Genomic DNA, 17,678 nt, shown 5'->3' with positions numbered 1-17,678 from the left:
GGTACACAAAATACTAGGTGTTTAGTCATCATTATTTTATTATTTGGTAGTTATGTATCATCTAATCACAATATTTATGTTAGTTTTATCTACATTACAGTGGCGTGCCATGAGGTTAATGTCTGGTGAGGCACTGACTTCATCACAGTCAGATTTACAAACATATGAACCCTAAATAGTATCTTATTCACCATTTGATTGGCAGCAGTTAATGGGTTATGTTTAAAAGCTCATACCAGCATTCTTCCCTGCTTGGCACTCAGCATCAAGGGTTGGAATTGGGGGTTAAATCACCAAAAATGATTCCCGGGCGCGGCGCCGCTGCTGCCCACTGCTCCCCTAACCTCCCAGGGGGTGAACAAGGGGATGGGTCAAATGCAGAGGACAAATTTCACCACATCTAGTGTGTGTGTGACAATCATTGGTACTTTAACTTAACTTTAACATTACACTTACAAACTGTAGCACACAAAAAAGCACATTTAATAAAAAAAAACGTTATTATGGTATTACCTTTACTTATAAGTGCGGGAACAGTGGTGTTCGTGTTGGAAGAGTTGTGAATGAATGAAATATGACATCCGTGCTGCAGTCTGCAGGTGTACCTAATGTTGTGTCCCTGCGGTCGTTCGCGGCTCCTCCACCGCGAGCATTGTTGTTTTTGCACTTTTTGGCTTCTTGTTAAGTGACTTTTTTTGGGTGGATTCGGTCTTGCACGTGGAGGGTTTGGGTGTGGGCTTTGGTTGGTGTGGCCGCGGCGCTCCCGTCAGGCGGTGCATTCTGCGGCGGAGGTGCTTGGCACCAGGAGGCGGGGTTATGAGACGAGCCTCACACAGTGTGTCTTCGCAGCAGATTTATGATCGCTCAGCACAAGAAATACGTTACACACATACAGTTGTTGACAAAATACACTGTACATTATATACCTCAGCTAACTAAACTATGGAAATGTATAATATAATTCATATAGCAATACGGTCTCACTGCACAGCAGGCCAGCAGTTAGCCAAGTCATTGCGCACAATCCATGTTGAGGCACAACGCAGTGACGTGCCTCAACTGGCTGCTGATCACCGTACCGTCTCTTCTCAGTATTTGAACGGCAAATGTGAAAATAAAAATAAAAATAATCTAAAACTGGTGAAGTTAAATGGAAAATAACTTTAGTATAATCAGTGGATACATATAACAATTTAATTAATTTTTACGAGTAATTTGAGATATAAGGTTTTTCTGAGCTTTTTGCTCTGCTTTAAAGGGGAATTTTGCTTAGCATTTATAATCCCTATGTACATTTATTTTTTATTTATTTAAATGCATTTTAAGTAGGGATGTCCGATAATGGCTTTTTTGCCGATATTCCGTTATTGTCCAACTCTTAATTACCGATACCAATATATATAGTCGTGGAATTAACACATTATTATGCCTAATTTTGTTGTGATGACCCGCTGGATGCATTAAACAATGTAACAAGGTTTTCCAAAATAAATCAACTCAAGTTATGGAAAAAAGTGGCAACATGGCACTGCTATATTTATTATTTAAGTCACAAAGTGCATTATTTTTTTAACATGCCTCAAAACAGCAGCTTGGAATTTGGGACATGCTCTCCCTGAAATAATCTTGATACCCACTACAACTATGGGAAACACTGTAACTTTGACTTTCACAAAGTGCTTTTTTTTTTTAAACATGCCTCAAAACAACAGCTACAAAAACAATGAAGGCACACAGCTTCAGTCCAGAGTACACTATGAACTGGGCTCAATCTGCCCTGTTCTTAACGTATTCGTATGAGTAACAAAAATGTGAAAATAAAAACAAGAAAGGCACAAAAATAAAAAACTGCTTCTGTCTAGACTAGTAGATAACACAGCCATCCTTTAAAGTGCATGAACATTAATAAAACTGCTTCAGTCTAGACTAGTAGAAAACACAGCCATCCTTTAAAGTGCATGAACATTAATAAAACTGCTTCAGTCTAGACTAGTAGAAAACACAGCCATCCTTTTAAAGTGTATGGGGAAAAAAGGCACAAAACATAAATAAAACAGCTTCACTCAGTCCAGACTATTAGTCTATTAGTGCAACAGATGAAGCTCAAAGAGTGGGCTAATTCTTTTTCTCCTTGTCATCACTTGTGAGAGGTAGATTTTTCTGAATGAAAACAAGCATCTGCAAGGGGTTCTGGGCATTTGTTCTGTTGTGTTTGTGTTGTGTTACGGTGCGGATGTTCTCCCGAAATGTGTTTGTCATTATTGTTTGGTGTGGGTTCACAGTGTGGCGCATATTTGTAACAGTGTTAAAGTTGTTTATACGGCCACCTTCAGTGTGACCTGTATGGCTGTTGATCAAGTATGCTTGCGTTTGCGAGTGCGTGTGTCAAGCCGTAGATATTATGTGACTGGGTCAGTATCTAAAGGCAGCGCCTTCAAGGATTAATTGGCGCTCTGTACATCTTCCTGCGTCCGTGTACACAGCGGCGTTTTAGAAAGTCACAAATTTTACTTTTGGAAACCGATACCGATAATCTTAAAACCGATACCGATAATTTCTAATATTACTTTTTAAAGCATTTATCCCTAATTTAAGTCATAAAATACGGCCAGTACGAGGTGGCTAATAATGCAGCTAATGGCAGTACTCCATAGCGCCCATAAAGCTCTCTAAAAAACATCCAAAAACCACCAACAATACTCCATTTACATCTCGTGACCTGAAGATTATCCAAGTATTAGCGATATTGGTATTATAAGCACTAAGGCTGACAAACTATTTTTAGCCGTGCCGTGATCACAGAGAGCTAACTAGCTTATGCTGCTATATTGACATATTGAGCCGGTGAGCTGCTGCATTGGTTCTGAGTTGGTGAAAATTAATTGTATATTATAAATTAGGCCTCTCACCTGTACAGTAGAAGGTTGTTGCCATACATTGAGAAGTTTGTTAACTTTAACATCCAACATAGACCCAAAAGTTGCGAGAAACACACAAAAAGACGCTCGTTAAAGTTAAAGTTAAAGTTAAAGTTAAAGTACCAATGATTGTCACACACACACTAGGTGTGGTGAAATTTGTCCTCTGCAGTTGACCCATCCCCTTGATCACCCCCTGGGAGGTGAGGGGAGCAGTGGGCAGCAGCATAGCTGCGCCCGGGAATCATTTTTGGTGATTTAACCCCCGATTCCAACCCTTGATGCTGAGTGCCAATCAGGGAGGTAATGGGTCCCATTTTTATAGTCTTTGGTATGACCCGGCCGGGGTTTGAACTCACAACCTACCGATCTCAGGGCAGACACTCTAACCACTAGGCCACTGTGTTTGGTTTTATTCCTTCATGAGGATTATGCTAAACGATCCATTGTTTTATTATGTTTGTAATGTGTATTTCTAATTTGGCTATACTGCTGCATGATGCTTCGTCAGTGTTTCACTGAAGCTTAATCTGTTTAGCACACACCTTCTAAAATTGTGTATATTCAGGCTTAAAATGTAATGTTCTGGAACATCATTTGTCCCAAAGTAATCGTTCTTGGCTCTCACAAAGTCTGCATGATTCGTAGTTGACGTTGTTGAAGGGAAAAGCGAATGTTGTGATGCGTTTGTGAAAAGAATGTGCTTGAACTGGCCAAGTACGAAAATATTACATGTTATTATGACTGTGCCTGTTACTACATTGCATATATACTTACAGTGTGTATATAAAATGTTGGGGATGGTTTTTTAGAGCGATTTATAGGCGGAATAGAGCGACTTCGATTGGCTCTATTTGGCTCTATTGTTAGCAGACTTTTGCTAGCATTTGAGTTAGAATGCGTTAAAAAAAAGAAAAACATACGCGTTCTTGTCTTGCATAAGGGTTGGGACTGATAGGCAAAATTCCAGAAAAAAAGTGCAGTTTCCAGTAGGGGTGTGGGAAAAAAATCAATTCGAATTCGAATCGCGATTCTTACGTTGTGCGATTCAGAATCGGTTCTCATTTTTAAAAAATAGATTTTTTTTTTAAATTATTTAAATGTATTTTTTTTTTTTTTTTAATTAATCAATCCAACAAAACAATACACTGCAATACCATAACAATGCAATCCAATTCTAAAACCAAACCCGACCCAGCAACACTCAGAACTGCAATAAACAGAGCAATTGAGAGGAGACACAAACACGACGCAGAACAAACCAAAAGTAGTGAAACAAAAATGAATATTATCAACAACAGTATCAATATTAGTTACAATCTCAACATAGCAGTGATTAAAAATCCCTCATTGACATTATCATTAGACATTTATAAAAAAAAAAAAAAAAAGAGTAGTGTCACAGTGGCTTACACTTGCATCGCATCTCATAAGCTTGACAACACACTGTGTCCAATATTTTCACAAAGACAAAATAAGTCACATTTTTGGTTCATTTAATAGTTAAAACAAATTTACATTATTGCAATGAGTTGATAAAACATTGTCCTTTACAATTATAAAAGCTTTTTACCTAAATCTACTACTCTGCTTGCATGTCAGCAGACTGGGGTAGATCCTGCTGAAATCCTATGTGTTGAATGAATAGAGAATCCTTTTGAATCGGGAAAAAAATTGTTTTTGAATAGAGAATCGTGACCCCAAGAATCGATATTGAATCGAATCGTGGGACACCCAAAGATTCACAGCCCTAGTTTCCAGTTAAGTTTGCTCGCATTGTTTGAGTTATGAGCCCATCCCTGTGCGGGGTGAAGTAGTATTTGTCCCAGGGTTGTGCCGTTTGAGCATTAAAGAGTTGATATATGGTTACATGTTGCGGTCCTGCTTTGTCTACACAAGAAACACAGTTTTGAGGAGATAGTTGACATGTGTGCTACTTAGAGATCGACACAATCATGCCCTCCAACACCGGAACTCAAAAAGGTAGTGCGAAAGAGAGAGAAAACAAGTCAGCCCAGTCGTAGAGTCAGTCCACATCCCAAGAGTGCCGCAGCCAGTGTCAGAGGCATGCAGCCCAAAACGTCTAAGCAACAGACATTTAACCATAAAAATATTGAGAAGCTGCAGATGTCGTTTCAATTTGTCTGACTCAACAAACTGGACGGTGGATCCTTACCTTCAGTATACAGACATACATCCCTTGGTGTAAACACACTTAACCAGTCGTTCCGTCAAATACATCTGTGTGCAACATAAACACCTATTTTCTAGTTCCTATTGTTAGAAATAGCTCGTAAGAAACACTTACTCTGCTTCCCAGAGTAAATCCTGAACAATATTGTTTCTAGGGATGTAACGATAAACGGTAATAATGATACCCGTGGTAAAACTCCCGACAGTTAGTATTACCGTATTGTGTTAAAATGATTAAAAAAAAACTGTGATTAATAACCACACTTTGATAAACTTATAGACCGACTAACGTTAGCTTGCTAGCGAGCTGACATGCTAACATGAACACAGGAGACATTAACGTTGTTCCCCATTGAGAAACATCATACCCCACTCTAAACCTGTATGAACACATTACTGTCCGAACCACTAAGATATTCACGTTGAACATTAAGGCTGTGCTGTTTTAGCACAAAGGGTCCGATCTCTACTCGACAGCGTCGAATCGAAACAGACGGATGAGAGGAAGTGAGCTCACCTGACATCACATAAACCCAAAGTGAAAAAAAGTAATCACCCAATGTGCATTTATTTGAAAAAAAAAATCTAAAATATTTACAAATTAAAATGGAAGAAGGTAAACATATTTAAACACGCAAATTAAAATAATATGGCTCTTAAGAAGCCAGAACAATATTTAATGCTTCTTCTGCCAAGAAGGTATGTTGTGCGTCAATTTATTTGTTATTTAAAAAAGATAAATAAATGCTTGGTTAAAAGACTTCAGTGTGTGTATAAGTAACTTTTGAGCACATTCAACAATATCGCGATGATGAGGATACTGATCATTTTAGTCACAGTAACAGTTATATTAAATGTTGACATCCCTACCTATTACTTTATTTTTTTAAACTAATGTAGTTGTTTGTCTTTTCTATCTGTATCTATATTTCTTATCTAAAATTTAGTTTTTCCTTTTAAAAGGCATGTTAAAATTGTGGTGCTTCAGGAAAGCCAAGCCCCATTCAAACTGATTTCAGTTTTATTTTATGGGCGGGGCAAATTTGAAATACAAGTGGTCGTGGATGTTGACTAATATTCTTTGTAATATCAGTTTTGATTGATTATTCATTCTTTTTTGATTTTTGATTATTGGATGAAGGTATTGTTTATCATATAGCATATTGTGCTTATTGTGTTTATTCAATGGTTCTGTTTTAAGTTAAAAGTACCAATGATTGTCACACACACAATAGGTGTGGTGAGATTATTCTCTGCATTCGACCCATCACCCTCACCCCCTGGGAGGTGAGGGGAGCAGTGAGCAGCAGCTTGGCCACGCCTGGGAATCATTTTGGTGATTCAACCCCCAATTCCAACCCTTGATGCTGAGTGCCAAGCAGGGAGGTAACGGGTCCTATTTTTATAGTCTTTGGTATGACTCGGCCATTCTTTACTGCTGTACAGTTTGTCTACAAATTCTTATTGACCTCGCTGTCACACCCTGCCTCGGGTGAAGGTAATGCAACCTTTGTAAAGAGGACTTTCAATACAAGGATGGCAAGGCACGCAGTTGTAAACAGTTTACAAACATTTCTTTAAACCCCACAGTGTCAAAGGTGAACGGCAATCAACAGGAAACCAAACAGCAACATCTCAGTAGATGTTTGGTGATGCATGGAGACCTGATCTCCTCTCAGGACAGAGAACCTCCTCTGGCATGACAGACAGCAGACTGTCAGAAAAATTGCATTTTTCCACTTTAATACCTCGTAGCCCCTTCTACTAGCTGGAACCAATTTGACGGGGTGATTAAGAATGATGTTCTTTTGTAAATACACCATAAATAAACCATCACAAGTCTACAGACTTGATTTGAGTTGTAGATCAGTAATTTTTGCTACAGTGGATTCAGGCTTGGAGATCAGAAGTTTGAAGTGTCCAGTGTCCTTCTCTAACACCCAGCTTTTGAAAACCATGGTTCAGCCCAAATTGGTTCTAATCAGTGAGGGCAGGTGTGTTCACCTGTATGAAGCCCTCAGCCCTACCCTGACTCCTTTAGCCAGCAGTTCAGAGCCATGGTGAGTGATTTGTTTGTCGACTGCATGCTCTTTACTGACTAAAGACATTGGGCCCCATTCAGCAACCGTTCTTAAGAACAAATGTTGTTCTTAGGCCCACTTATGAAGTTTTTAAGGAGATTTTTGTATTCACCAATGTTTTCTTAGCTGGGATTTGTTCGTAGGTAAGAACAAAATCTACGAGTGCTGCAGAGCACTCTTAGGGTGGCCTATTTGTTCTTAAGTGTGTCAAGTTCCCTTACTTCTACTGTCTAATGTTAAATTAATATCATAGATAGATAGATAGAGAGATATAGATAGATAGATAGATAGATAGATAGATAGATAGATAGATAGATAGATAGATAGATAGATAGATAGATGGATACAGATAAGACAGACAGAGAGACAGACATATAGCAAAATGAGCAATATATAGACATTTCAAAATATCATGTGCACACACACACACACACACACACACACACACACAAACACACACACACACACATACACACACACACACACACACACACACACACACACACACACACACACACACACACACACACACACACACACACACACACACACACACACACACACACACACACACACACACACACACACACACATCCATTATCGGGGCGTTGATTTAGTGATTGGTGACTCTTTAAAAGACCAACAGTCCTCTCACACCCTGCTGCAACTCTAATCACACAATGGCAATGCTTTTGCTGCTACTGCAAGATGCCGCAGATCGTGCCCTGGGGAGGGAGCGCATATTTCACGACCATGTAGACCTATTTGCCCCAAGTGACGAATATTTATTTGAACGCTTTAGGCTACCTCAGCGGTCCCCCCTTTCTTAAACTTACTATTTGACATTATGTATTTCCCCTGCGGGAAAATACGAATTTCTCTTCTGTTATCTGTTTGTGTTTTCTCCGTGTGTTTGATGTTCGGCTTTTCCGCCGGAATTGTGCCCTTTTATGGGGAATTAAGGGCGTTTACCTACACAAATGATGGAATTAAGGGTGTTTACATATGCATATTGGGGAAATAAGGGCATGTTTATATGCAAATTATGATAGACACGCACGCGCTACCCATTTGGCATTCAGCAACTTAAGAACAGCAGGTGGGAACAATTTGGCCGTTTAAGAACACGTCATGAATTTGAATGCACTCCTCTTAGGAAATCACTTAGGAAGAAAGATAAGAAGAAAAGTTAGGAACTTATTGCTGAATGGGGCCCATTGTTATTTGTCCATGTTGTGTTTGCTAACACATGTGCATGCTTTGACAGGAAGTAAAGGGCAAAGAGTGACAGTGGGGGGGTCACACTGTCACACTCGCATTACACATTTTTATCCTTTTCCCCCAATAAGAAGGTGCTAACTTGGTACACGTTAAACTCAGGAAGTAAACAAACAATTAGTAACTGCGGAAATGTGGAGAAAGTGTACTAGTATGTCACTTGTTTTAGCATGTTGGAAACTATGCCACTACCATTTAGGGCTGCAACAATTAGTCCAAATTTTCGGCATATGTTGACAATAACATTTGTCGCAGACAATTATATTTCTCGACAATAGTCACGATGTCATCACTCGAGTTGTTCCGGCAGGAAAGTGGGTCACTCACATAAACATGGCCAGTCTAACATGTGACGTGTGAGGATTTTCCTCTTATTCTTGTTAAAAACATGAATACTTTGCTCATTTTGCAAAGCAGACCTTGTTTTTATGCGATACATCTGTGATATGTGAGTATTTAAAGACATGATGTCGGACATTTGGAGGGAGGTCTCAGCCTTGGTAAGAGTGTTAACAAGAGTGAGACGATGAGTGAAAAATATCTTGAACTATCAATTTAGCCAAAGTCAGCCAGCTAAACGTTGTCTTCATCAATTCAAATACTTTTTAACGCAGCGTCAATTTGTAATGTCATAAAAAAAAGTACTTACACAGAGAGACAGACAGGCACCAATACGGAGGTATCATACAATTAAACATACAATCTATTAAATAGCCAACATTTGAGGAATTAATCAGATATAATTCTACACACTGAGTCTATTAGAGTGCTAAAATTACCAAGAGTTAATCAATAATCAATATATCAGTGTGCAGCTTTTTAAACATCACTAAATTATTCTTTTCGTTTAATGTTTTCATTGCTGCTATTTTATTTGCTGTTTTTTAATACATAAACAAGGGTAATCGTTTTTGTTTTTGTTTTTTCGCAATTTGTCTTTCCTTTCTTTTAAATGGACAACATTTTATTAGTCATTTTAATTTGTGTGACAGTTCAATGAGCCGCACAGTTACAGTATAAATAAATATTTATGAATAAGTTCGTCATCTTTGTTGTTAGTAAGCACATGCCTAAAATAACTTAAGCTGCATTTAGAAGTAGATGGAAAATTTGGAGCCATTAAATATGTATACTCTTTATTATAAGTTAAAGTACCAATGATTGTCACACACACACTAGGTGTGGCGAAATTATTCTCTGCATTTGACCCATCACCCTTGATCACCCCCTGGGAGGTGAGGGGAGCAGTGAGCAGCAGTGGTGGCCGCGCCCGGGAATCATTTTTGGTGATTTAACCCCTAATTCCAACCATTGATGCTAAATGTCAAGCAGGGAGGTAATGGGTCCTATTTTTTTAGTCTTTGGTATGACTCGGCCGGGGTTTGAACTCACGACCATTATCTGATTAGTCGACTAATCGTTAAAATAATTGTTGACTAATCGACTATTAAAACAATTGTTAGTTGCAGCCCTACTACCATTACCGTGATTAAAGACTTAAAGGGTAAGGCGTTCACAGTCCGTGCATCCTCACAATAGATTAGAGTGCTGAAGAAGAAAGATTGGGTTCTGCTGAACAATGTGGGCGGGACATCAGCGTCAACGTTAAGAATGGACTGCTAATGAGTTGGAACGGGCAGGAAATCCAGTTATGGCTTCACTGGTCTGGCTCTTGGTGAGGAGCAAATAGAGACTGGGCGGGTAATTAAGAGACACCCGGGCCTGGCCAGGCAAACGGGGAGAGAGGGGGCAGAAAGGGAAAGAGCCATTGAGAATGCAAGCCTATTGTGTTTCATGGAGGGATTTGGACGCTGAGGCATCGGTCTTGCGGTCTGTCCTAAGGCCATACTTTAGGCTCTGGTTACAACACCTGCCTTGCAGCCCTTCCCCCTTTTAGAGTGAGTTATCATATTGGACCACTGCAAGATGGCCATGCGCGTGTGAAGTCGGACAGGGAAAGAAGTGGGAAAAGACCACAGACCCAGCGACCTGTGACTGATGTCATTGCCCAGTTGATATTTATGGCGTGAAGCAGGTGACGCTGGCAGGACTGATGTAACTTTGCCTGATTGAGCTGTTTATTGGAGCCATGGTTAGGTCATGTGGTGGTGGGGAACTGCGCTATAACCGGCTCATTTTAAAGATGATAATTGTTTGTGCATTTCCACGGGGAAACACAAGCCTGTGTGTTGTACATGACATAGGCAGCACATGTTGTGACCGCACTTAACAGGAGAGCATTAATATGAGCCACATATATTTATATATTCAGAGTATTTATAGCAGGAAATGTCGTTGAATTGTTGGTCTACTTTCTCACCCTCCCATGGTGTCTCTTCTGTCTCCCAGCAGAGTTATGGGCTGTTTATTTGTGTGCATACCCAGGACACTATACAAACACCGGCGGCACACTCAACAATCATATGAGATATACATAAATCTGTAGTCCCCCGGAAGCGACAGGGCTACATGGGATTTGGACACGGCAAATCATGTTCATAGAGGTTTATTATTAGTGGTGGCAACTGATCTTTTTCAAACCTTTCAGGATTATTGTGCTGTAACAAAATAAGAGCGCTGGTAGTTGTGAAAAGTATCCAACATATGATGGTTTGGGTAAAAAATCTTTACCTCATTTTGTCCAAACTTTGAAATTAGCGTCTAATATTAAAGCGCTGAGTCTTGGAGTCCTTACAGCTTTACAGCTGGTGTCAAATAACGTCATTAACAAATAACATCTATAGCTCTTGATCAGGGGTCCCCAAACTTTTTGACTCGGGGGCCGCATTGGGTTAAAAAAATGTGGCCGGGGGCCAGGCTGTATATATATATATATATATATATATATATATATATATATATATATATATATATATATATATATATATATATATATATATATATATATATATATATATATATATATATATATATATATATACATTGTCTTTATAATCAGTTTTGTCATTTAACATCAATTCACATTGTTGTTCATCAACATTTAACATCGTCACGTTATCGATGGGAAAATTCATTTTTAGACAATATGATTTGCCTGATCGGCTAGGAGACACCAAGAGTAACAAGCGGTAGAAAATGGATTAGAAAGGAAAGATTAAAAAATAAAAATAAAAAAACGAAAACAAAAACAAAAACTTTTTTTTTAACTTGGGACTTCCTGTGGGCCGGATTTTGGATGCTGGGGGGCCGGATCCGTCCCACGGGCCGTAGTTTGGGGACCCCTGCTCTTGATTCTAAAAATCTGAAATAAATATCCTCACATAAAGATAAAAAAAGATCAGTTGCCACCACTAATGAACATGATTTGCCGTGTCCAAATCCTATGTAGCCGTCTCGCTTCCACATTTATAAGACTATTCATCGATTTAAACTGTTGTACAAACATCGGTTCTGGTTTAAATATAGAGATGAGGGTCTTTAATTTGACTTGCTGTGGTCCTCTGTCTCATGGTGTTAACATGTGCTCAATGTTTGCTTACCATTAGTGGTATATTGTCTATTACCATTGTTGGTATTTTGTCCCTTGATATTATTGGTATATTGTCTATTACCATTGTTTGTATATTGTCTATTACCATTGTTGGTATATTGTCTATTACCATTGTTGGTATGTTGTCTATTACCATTGTTGGTATGTTGTCTATTACCATTGTTGGTATGTTGTCTATTACCATTGTTGGTATATTGTCTATTACTATTGTTGGCATATTGTCTATTACCATGGTTGGTATATTGTCTATTGGTATTGTTCATTCTTCCTACATTGTTGCTACAAATGATTGTTACAGTGTAATAATTATTGATAATGCCACCATGATACAAAATCTGTATTTTAATCCTTGGACAAAGTAACAATCAATGTATTAAACACTTAATGGAGAACTGGGGGTGGGATTAAATAACTTATCTTCTTCTCACTCCCTTTCAGGCAAAACTGGATCATCATGCTTACATACTGTACATTACCTTTTGCATTATATTAATTCATATTATTATGTGTTGTCTACCTTGTCCCTTTGTGGTGTGTCATTGCCTGAAATAACAGTAATAAATAAACTGAACAGTCGAGTTGCGATGGATTGAATGCTGTGGGAATACATCATCAATGACCTGGATGAACAGCGCCAATGTGCTAATATGATGAACCAGTTAACCAACACATATCTCCTTGTCTTTCCCAGATGTGGATCTCATGGTCTGCAAGCACCAGGGTCCATCTTGCTGTACTCGGAAAATGGAGGAAAGCTACCAGTTTGCAGTAAAGCGAGAAACACTCCACAACATTTACTCGTACAGTTACGAGCTGAAGCACCTGATCTCTAGCCACTCCGATGCTTTCCAGGGTAAGTGTGGCACTACTTATTTTCACGTTATACCTTTTAGGTTGGTCTCTTCGCAAGTCCATGTCCAAACAATTGTGTTCAATTGTAGATAGGCCTGACTGACCGTACAGCTTGTCCTCTTCTAGTGCCGTCTATATTTAAATGTTTCCTCCACTAAAGTAACATCATCCCTGATTGTTGGAGAGATACACGGGATGTTTTTGTGTAGTACTTTTGTCAGCTTGCAATTACTCTTACATGACAATAAGACGTGGGCCATGGTTTGCTATAATGAAAGAGCGGACAGCAGCGAACAGATCTTTGTCCCAAATATGGAAACGAGGGATTGGAATGTGTTGAAAGTAACATTGCTGCCATGGAAATGAATATGTTTCTGTTATATGGAATTACAGCCCCGTCAAACACGGTCCCCAGGAGGTCGCACAGTGCACACTGCACTAATACAAGCAGAAATGTTTCTGGTATTTGTCCTCTTCATCATCATTAAGCTCCCTCATGTCTTACCTCATGTCTGAGCCTGTCTGGCTGAATGAAGATGGAGTGGCCAGAAAAGGCCAAGATGGAAAAATAACAATGTGATATCAACAGATAGTATGGGGGTATAATAGAGATGACATCAGGAGCCCTTCACTTTGCAAAGCCTTCTAAGGATCGTCTCTGTGAGCGCCTCGGCTGGAATGTAGCAAGCGGCTCATGTACCGCATGAAGTAACTAGACTGTGATTTTGCTTGATGCCATTAGGATGGCGGATAGTGGACCACCTCATTGCCTCTTGTGTAAGACACTATGGACCTAGGGCTCCTCACATAGGCTCACGGTTCAATGCAAAATTAAAGCTAACAAAGAGCCCCAAGATGCTAGTAAGAGGCCACCTGCTACTGTGTCATTGGCAGTTACAGCGTGTCATTAGATACTAGTCTGATAAAACCTGGCAGATCTTAGTACTTACCTTAGATCTCTTACATCCTAATGTGGGATCAGTCTGGCTGTGGGGAAGAAAAAGACATGAATTCAACTCGGCTAATTCATTTAACCAAAACTCTACCTTTTCTTTGCTCACAGTTTATTTTTCCCAATTTCCTTTGTTTTGGAAATGCTCCACATGTTACATGAATGAACATCACATGGTTACAGTTGAACAATTCAATAGAGCTTATTCAAGATAAAATAAGATAATTCTTTATTTATTATTCAACCCTTCTCATTTTTCCATGTTTGTTCACATCCTGTGTTCAAGTGTCACCATTTTATGATAGGGAAAGAAAACAACCAAACAATGTGTAGCAATATTGCTAAAAATACACAGCTATAAGAAATGAATACAATGAAAAATCAATACATAAATAAAGTAAATAAAAAATAAAGTACAGTCTTCACTCACCTCATCGCACTTAAATCTTTTTTAAAAAAAACATATTACATATTTTTGGCCTAAATTTAATCCTAAATTAAGTATTATTTATGTTATTTATCTATTTATGTTTAACTTCCGTTTCCAATCTGTTTGTTTACGTGCTTGTTTTTTATGTTAAGTGGAGAGTAAAACTACTTTTTTGACTCCTATCGCATCAATAACACACTTTCACATTCGCCGTGACGATCAAGTTGACACATTTCTGGTAGAAAAATCTATGCCCTAGAGGATCACACAGGATGTGAGGAAGTATTTCCGCGTAGTTGCTGTGCTGGAAACCTCGACGACAGCCAGAGCAATTATGATTGAGCCATCCTCCAGCTAACGGCTACTAGAAACCATGAACCATGAATTGATTAACGTAGACCCCGACTTAAACAAGTTGAAAAACTTATTCGGGTGTTACCATTTAGTAGTCAATTGTACAGAATATGTACTGTACTGTGCAATCTACTAATAAAAGTTTCAATCAATCAATCAAAACACTGGAGGCTACTATATTGGGTGTTATTTCATGTTCAGAGAGCTCTAATATTCTAAAAACCTACATTAGAAGGTCGTAAACATTTTTGTGTGTTTTAACGATTAAAATATTATAATTTATATAACAGAATCCTACTTCATAATAATTAATTTAACAGAGTCAGGCCCGTAACCAAGTAAGTAAGTTAAAAAACTGACACACATTGTATAATGCTAGATGCAGACTACAGATGGTACAATGACTTTGCCCAAATCATGATAGAGGATATGACCATGGGGAAAGGATATGGTTGCAGTGCAGATTCAAAAAAGTCCAAAAAAAGTATTGAAAGTTACGCAAAAGTCACAAAAATGCAGAGGGTTTAAACCAAAAGATAAACAAGACATGAGAACAAAAGGGAAAACAATAAAGAGCACAAAGCATATAAAAGAGCACAGACCTGTTGCAACCAGCTGCCACCATTTTTACATACAGCAACAAAAGTAAAACCCAATGAATAACAAAAACATAGTAATAGATGATACATACTGTTCACATTCGATTGTACCATGCAGAGATAAATCTTGAAAAAGACATCTGAACACCCATATACACTGGGGTGTTCCATTCCATCGACTGCTGGGGTGGCAGCAGCATGGTCAGGGACAGGATCAGACTCGATAAAGGGACAGAGAGAGCTGACTCTGTCCTAGGCTGCCCACTAACTCTTGGTCAATCTACTACTAAGAGCAGTTGCTGCTAATATTGGAAAATAAATAATTGGCCAGATCTTTCACTACTTATATCACCCCGCAAAAAACAAAAGATGATTTTCTAAATATATGTTACAGCTAAGGAATTGTATGGGCATAGGTTAGGGCCAATTTTTGACATTTAAAACATTTTATTTTGAAACTGAAAAATCAAGTTTTGATTTTGAATTTTCAAAAATACATCAGTGTGTTCAAAATAAAAACAAGTGAACAATGTTTTTTTCAGGTTGAATATAATTATGATTCACTCTGGTAATTCTTTTGAATTCATTAATTTTCATTTTACATTTAGATTTTTGAGCTTTTGCTTTTTGCAGGTAAAAATCAAATTTAATATCATTATAAAAAAAATATATATAAAAAAATCAAATTTTTTACGGTAACATTTTTTCCGATTTTTCTATTTTAGATTTTGTTAGATTCCGTTTTTTGATTTTTTTAGATTCAGACGTTTGGCCCAAATTTAGCATGGGACCTATCGTCTGGTTTAACCTCCATAAAGTGTTGAGTTGAATTGTTTCGGTTCTTACAGTCACATGAAGGCAACGTGTCGTCGTGACGGTCCTCTCACCAAAAGTCTGGATCTGGAAAAAAAAAAGATGAATTTGGACAAAAGAAAAAGTCAAATATCAAAATATACAAAAGTGAAAAATTAAAATAAAAAAAAAAAAAATTGAACCAGAAACAAAATGTGTGCAGTTTAATTTTAATAATTTAGTTCAAAGTATTTTTTTTTGAGTACTGTACAAAACATTTGGCCCAAATATAGCTCCATACATCAGTGGGTTTTGAAATGTTTAATTATAATATTGTTCTAACCTCTTCCATGCTTGATAAATCGTGTTTTTTATAGTCTCAAGTCTCATTGAACGGTGAGCTAAAGTCAGAGGGAAGCATCAGTCTGAAGAAAAATGGCGAGCATGTCGGCATGTGTGTGTTTGGGTTGGCCTCGCCATGTTTGGACAGTGCAAAAGGCCTACTGTGCTTTGTCATGAGTGGGAGTTGTCATGTCACGACTTAACAAACATTTATAAAGGCTGTGGGGATTTTTACATTTCGTCCTGCGTATACTGCATTTATACATAAAAGTCAAGTTTCATGTTGCTAACTGAGGGTCTTGAGATGTCTTTGTCATGATACTGTCAGCATTTATCACATATACATCCCACCTAAAATCACCCACAACAATAACATTATGCCTTTTTCCCGTTTCAACCTTCCTGAAACTCGCGTAGACTGGTCATGCAAACAAACACACCTTCCTAATCCACTTTGCCCGGCAAGTTAGGTACCAATGATAGTCACACACACACTAGGTGTGGTGAGAACATCATCTGCATTTGACCCCTCTTTCTGGTGATTTAACCCCCCCATTCCCACCCCTGATGCTGAGTGCCAAGCAGGGAGGTAATGGGTCCCATTTTTATAGTCTTTGGTATGACTCGGGTTTGAACTCACGACCTACCGAACTCAGGGCGGACACTCTAACCACAAGGCCATTGAGCTGTGGACTTGATGGAGTGAAGGTGTCGGCCTCACAGCAAAGGATGGAGGGAAGGTGGAGGTGAAGGTGTCAGCCTCACAGCAAAGACTGAGCTGGAAAGGCTTTGGACTTTATCTTGTCAACCTGGCGGAGGCAATCACAAATAGACTAATCTCACTGCCTCAACATCTTCTAAGATTTCTTGATGGCACTATAAAGTGCTGCCTTTTTGAGCAATCATACATTGCAACCTTAGCATAACAATTTTGATGGTCAACTGGCTATTAATAGTCTGTCTGTCATTGCCATGTTTACCCTGCATCACATAGTCCTGGGTTCTTTTATAATGGTGGACCTCAATTGTGGTTGGGCCTCATCTCTGTATAAACACAGTTGTGTGGACAGGACAAAAAACAAAAAGTAACAGACACCATCATCCATCCATCCATTTTCTACCGCTTATTCCCTTTGGGGTCGCGGGGGGCGCTGGAGCCTATCTCAGCAACAATCGGGCAAAAGGCGGGGTACACCCTGGACAAGTCGCCACCTCATCGCAGGGCCAACACAGATAGACAGACAACATTCACACACTAGGGCATAACAATAGATAATATGTACAATATTTACCATATTTTGATAATTTTAATCATTGTCTGTTTTTATAGCAGCGCACATCTGACTTCTGGCAAGATGTGTACAAGTACGAACTGA

At 38.7% G+C, this 17,678-nt stretch overlaps 1 protein-coding gene across 8 annotated transcripts in view; it reads left to right on the top strand.

The window, feature by feature from the left end:
- The window catches only part of LOC133630945 (glypican-5-like), a 385,962-nt gene that overhangs the window by 104,912 nt on the left and 263,372 nt on the right, over nt 1–17,678 (top strand). For all 8 annotated transcript variants that reach the window (XM_062022830.1, XM_062022827.1, XM_062022828.1 and 5 more), the window contains one exon: nt 12,673–12,834. In XM_062022830.1, coding sequence (XP_061878814.1) covers nt 12,673–12,834 — 162 coding nt within the window. The remainder of the gene's footprint in view (nt 1–12,672; nt 12,835–17,678) is intronic.

This window comes from Entelurus aequoreus, linkage group LG16, assembly GCF_033978785.1.
Source record: "Entelurus aequoreus isolate RoL-2023_Sb linkage group LG16, RoL_Eaeq_v1.1, whole genome shotgun sequence".
Classification (NCBI taxonomy): Eukaryota; Metazoa; Chordata; class Actinopteri; order Syngnathiformes; family Syngnathidae; genus Entelurus; species Entelurus aequoreus.
Note: the sequence above shows the minus strand (reverse complement) of the source record. Positions and strands in the feature narration are given on the sequence as shown.